Source organism: Eupeodes corollae, chromosome 3, assembly GCF_945859685.1.
Source record: "Eupeodes corollae chromosome 3, idEupCoro1.1, whole genome shotgun sequence".
Classification (NCBI taxonomy): Eukaryota; Metazoa; Arthropoda; class Insecta; order Diptera; family Syrphidae; genus Eupeodes; species Eupeodes corollae.
Window position 1 is genome coordinate 81,655,381 of NC_079149.1, and position 5,066 is coordinate 81,660,446.

The window sequence follows — 5,066 nt, forward strand, 5'->3', positions numbered from 1 at the left end:
GTTGCTTTCGTTGTGCAAAAAAAGGTCATATGTCCAGAAAATGCCGCAGTAGTAGGTTTCTTAAATGCACAAAGTGTGGTGGAAAGCATATACCTTCGTTGTGCGAGAAAAAGAAAGAAATTAAAGAATCGAAAGACGAGATCAGTTATGCTACGAGTATGTGTGTGCAAAATTCCGTTGACTGTGTTTTTCTTAAAACGGCTCGTTGTATCGCAGTTGGGAATAAAGAACAAAGCAGAATTTTGCGAGTTGTAATTGATGGTGGAAGTCAACTTAGTTTTGTTAAGGAAAGCGTGGCTAAAAAATTAAATCTTTTAAAGCAATACAAAACAGTACAGTTGTCCGTGATGCCTTTTGGAACTAAGCAAAGAGCACCAACTAAATCTTTTAAGAAAATTAAATTGCGAGTCCAAAGTCAGTACGCGGAAAAAATTATCGAAATTGAGGTTGTCGTTGTACCCGAGATCTGTGCCAATGTGCTAAGCGCTCCAGACCCACTTTGCAAATCATTTTGTGGATTAAAACTGGCTGATTGTGTCGTCGCAAATCTCGAAGTTGAGGAAGAGATTAGTCTTTTAATCGGTGCAGATCATTATTGGTCTGTTGTTACGGGGAAACAAGAGCGCTTATCAAGTAGTTTGCGAGCGGTAGATACGGTTTTCGGTTGGACGCTCCAAGGCACTCACCCGAATAAAATGTGTGCTGAGAAAAGTAGTGTTGTGCAGCCGTTGGTAATTTGCAATGCCTGCACCACCAGTGAGCAGGATTTTGCAGCGCTTTGGGCATTGGAATCCATCGGGATTTTAGGAGAAGCACCAGAGAGAGAGCGCCTAACCGAGGAAATGACAAGCAAGTATATCAAACGAGTCGGCTGTCGTTATAAAGCCAGCTTGCCATGGAAAGAGCCGAATGTTGTGTTTGACAGCAACAAAAGTATTGCGGTAAGTCGTCTCAATAGTTTGTTTCATCGTCTTTCTAGGAATCCTAGCAAGCTCCAAGAATACCATGACAGCATTCAAAAGATGGTTGTCGACGGAATAGCTCAATGTGTTACACCAACTTCATCGGCAAAACGGATCATTTATTTGCCTCATCGCCCCGTGTACAAAGAGGACAGTACGACAACAAAAATGAGGATTGTGTTTGACGCTTCCAGTCAGACAGAAGGTTGTCCATCTTTAAACGATCAGCTTTTGACTGGTGCAAATTTGTTACCTGACATTTTGAAGACGCTTCTGAACTTTCGGCTTGGCAAAGTTGGTCTTGTTGCTGATATAGAGAAGGCGTTTTTGCAAATCCTGTTGAACGAAACTGACCGAGATGCCCACAGATTCATTTGGTATACATCACCGCAGAGTGCATCATCGCCATATCAAGAGTACCGAATGACTAGGGTCACATTTGGCGTCTGTAGCAGCCCATTTCTTCTAACAGCTACCATCCGTAGTCATTTGAGTCAGGAAAAGAAGAGGTTTCCGAGGACTTGCCAAATGCTTGAAGACAGTTTTTATATGGATGATCTTGTCATGAGCGTGAACTCGGAATCAGAAGGTGAACGAGTTTGGCGAGAGGCTACCGACATCATGAGCAGAGCTTCTATGAACCTCAGAAAATGGCATTCAAATAGTGCTGCTATTCGGAATGCAATCACAGCAGAAGACTTGCCAACACACCAGAAAGTTTTAGGCCTTATTTGGATGGTCTACAGCGACGAATTGTCCGTGCCTTTACAATCAGTCCAAAGTTTCATCGAACTTCATTCATCTCGAGGATCCAAGCGAAATATTTTGTCAACATTAGCTCGCATTTACGATCCTTTGGGTATAATTAGTCCAACCATTATAAAAATTAAAATATTATTCCAGGGAACTTGGAAGAAGAAGCTAAGCTGGGACGAGAGCTTACCAGACGATTTAAATTCCGAATGGGAGGACTGCAGCAGAAATATATTACAACTCAAAGACATGGCCATACCAAGATCAGTTTTCCCGGCAATATCAATGAAGACGGTGATTCAGTGTCACATTTTTGCAGATGCCAGCTTGAAGGCCTATGGTGCAGTTGCATATATCAGAGTGGTCGATGCAAAAGGGCAAGTATCAGTTTCATTTTTATGCTCAAAGAGTCGCGTAGCACCTATGAAGATGGATGGGAGCGATGAGCTCACGCTTCCGAAGTTAGAGCTCACTGCAGCATTAATCGCTGCCAGATTGTGCGAGTACCTTAGAAGTTCACTAAAAATTCCAATCAAAGAGTACTTTCTATGGACCGATTCCAAAATTACCTTAAATTGGATATACGGACAGTTGCAGAAATGGAAACCATATGTCCAGACTAGAGTTGAAGAAATTCGCCGTCATACTTCCGTTGCTGATTGGAGTCACTGCTCAGGCAAAGACAACCCGGCCGATTTGGTTACAAGAGGGATATCTGGAGAAAAGTTGCAGTCATCAGCTATTTGGATCGGTGGACCTAGTTGGCTGAAAGTTCCTGTTCTTGATACTTGTAAGGAAATCGCAGATTGTCAAAGTCAATTGAGTCTATTAACACAAACTGAAGAAAGCATCCGTGACCAAAAGAAGAAGGAACCGATGGAGGCCATCGTGAACTTCCAAAATTTTAGCACATGGCTAAGGTTGTTGAGGGTGACTTGCTGGGTTTTGCGGTTTGTTCACCGCAGACAAAGTTTTGAGAAGTTCTTGACTGAAGAGGAGCTACGCGATGCCGAGCTTTACTGGCTAAGGTATGTACACAGAACAAAATTTACTAATGAATACTTTCCTTTAAAGAAAACTGGCGTTTTGGAATTGTCATCCAAAATTCTAAAGCTAAGTCCGTTACTAGACGACAATAGACTTATCAGAGTAGGAGGCAGGCTCCAGATGCTTGAAGAAACTTACGATATCAAGCACCCAATCATCACGGATCTTATTGTTGATGACTTTCACCGAACAACGCTACACGGAGGAGTAAACACCGTCCTAGCTAAGATGAGAGAACGATTTTGGCTCATCAAGGGCCGACAGGTAGTAAAGAAGCGGATCAAGAGCTGCATCGTTTGTAAAAAATTGTTTGGGCAGCCCGCTTCCCAGCCATTCGCACCACTCCCACTACATCGAGTTACTTTAGACAGGCCTTTCAATAATGTTGGTATTGATTTTGCTGGGCCTCTTTTTTACATAACTGACGATGGTTCTTCGATGCGTAAAGCATATTTGCTGGTCTTCACCTGCGCGGCTGTCAGAGCAGTTCATATCGAGCTAACCACGAGCATGTCCACTGATAGTTGTATCATGGCTTTGAGACGTTTTATAGCAAGACGTGGTACCCCATCTGCTATATACTCCGACAATGCTAAATCTTTTCGGCGAGCCTCATTTGAACTGAGAGGTTTCAATGATGTTCTACAGGGAGAAGGTCTGCCCGACTTTCTAGCGAATAGCCGGATAAGGTGGAACTTTATCGTTGAGCGAGCTCCCTGGTGGGGAGGCTTCTGGGAGAGGATGATAAGAACAATTAAGAATGTTCTCAAAACGGTCATTGGTAAGGCCAAATTAAATTTTGAACAATTGAGAACTTTACTTACAGAGGCTGAAGCTTTGGTGAATGAAAGGCCCCTTACTTACCTTTCCGAAGATGTCTTGGGATCACCGCCTCTGACACCGGCACAATTCCTACACATGCGCTCCACAACAACCGGCCAAAATCTATCTAAAGAGCTTAATTCTTCGGGCTTGAGAGAACTGTGGCAACATCGAATGAAGTATTTCGCAAAGATGACAATAAGATGGCGAATCGAATACATGCAGCAGCTTAGGTCTTTTCACTCATCTAATCCGAAGACATCAAAGCAGTTACGAGTTGGAGATGTGGTTCTGTTGTATGACAGTGCTAAGCCACGTATACAGTGGGAGATGGTAATGGTTAACCAGACGTTCGAGGGCCGAGATGGAAAGGTTCGAGCTTGCGAGGTGAGATTTGCGGACAGACGATTAATGCGAAGACCAGTCCAGCTCCTTTATCCATTGGAGCTAGCGAATTCTGCCCGGGCCGCAGGATGTTAAAAAAAAAAGAACAAGTCTATATGTATAATTACTTATAATGTTACTCTCTTAGTTTCTCTTAAAAAATTTGTATAAATAAGACTTTGAATAAGGCCATAAGCCAGTCATTCTTTTGATTTACAGCGTGCCTCATACATTTTTCGAACTAATTAAAATCACCCCATTGAAAATAATATATTTCGTTGTTGTCTTTCATTTTATCTGGAACATTTTTTTAACAGTTCTAAACATATTTGTCTTTTGCTGCGAACATTTATATCAGACTCCCTTATGATGCATGAGTTAAACTTAAATTAATAAAATAAAAAAAAAAGAAGAGAAAAGAGTTCTGACCGTTTATAACTAATGTACATATTTTTAATTTTTTATATAGTACTTAAAAATTTACAATGATATCAAGTCTGCTTGGTTAATCTTAACATGAAACGTTGGTTATTGCCACAGAAACGTACCATTTCAATTTTACTTTTTCTTATTTTAAAACTATGAATGTGATTGAGTGATTATTTTTACGATACTTAAAAAGTGCAAATATCGCTGCTTTGTTGATTTAAATATTTATTTTGCTTCTTCAAACACGTTTTGATTGAATTTTCATTTATTGAAATAGTATTCAAAATTAATTATAAGAGTGATCGATGAATTAATGTTTATGGTATCTAAAGGCAAAAACATATCAACAACGTCTAGTTTGTTGATTTGAACATGAAAAGTCTTGGTGTAATCATCACAGACGTACTCAATTTCACAAATTTTTAAAATTTGTGTTGCTTACGACGAGCATAGTTAAGCAACAATGAAATCAACAATTGAATTATCGTTTTACATTTAAATCATGTTTGAATCAGCTATGAATGTGAGTGATATCACTATTTTTATGATACTTAGCACGAAAAAAAATCAACAATACTCGATTAGTTGATTCGATCAAGAAGCCTTAGTTGATTCGATTACAATTGTAGTAATTATCACAATTTTGTCTGCATTGTTAACCAACAAGGA

At 40.2% G+C, this 5,066-nt stretch overlaps 1 protein-coding gene across 1 annotated transcript; it reads left to right on the forward strand.

Annotated features, from left to right (window-relative positions):
- Window positions 1-347: 347 nt before the first annotated feature.
- LOC129950643 (uncharacterized) lies at window positions 348-4,064 on the forward strand. The gene has a single exon (XM_056062570.1). The coding sequence runs from the start codon at window positions 348-350 to the stop codon at window positions 4,062-4,064; it is 3,717 nt and encodes a 1,238-aa protein (XP_055918545.1).
- The last annotated feature ends 1,002 nt before the right edge of the window (window positions 4,065-5,066 follow it).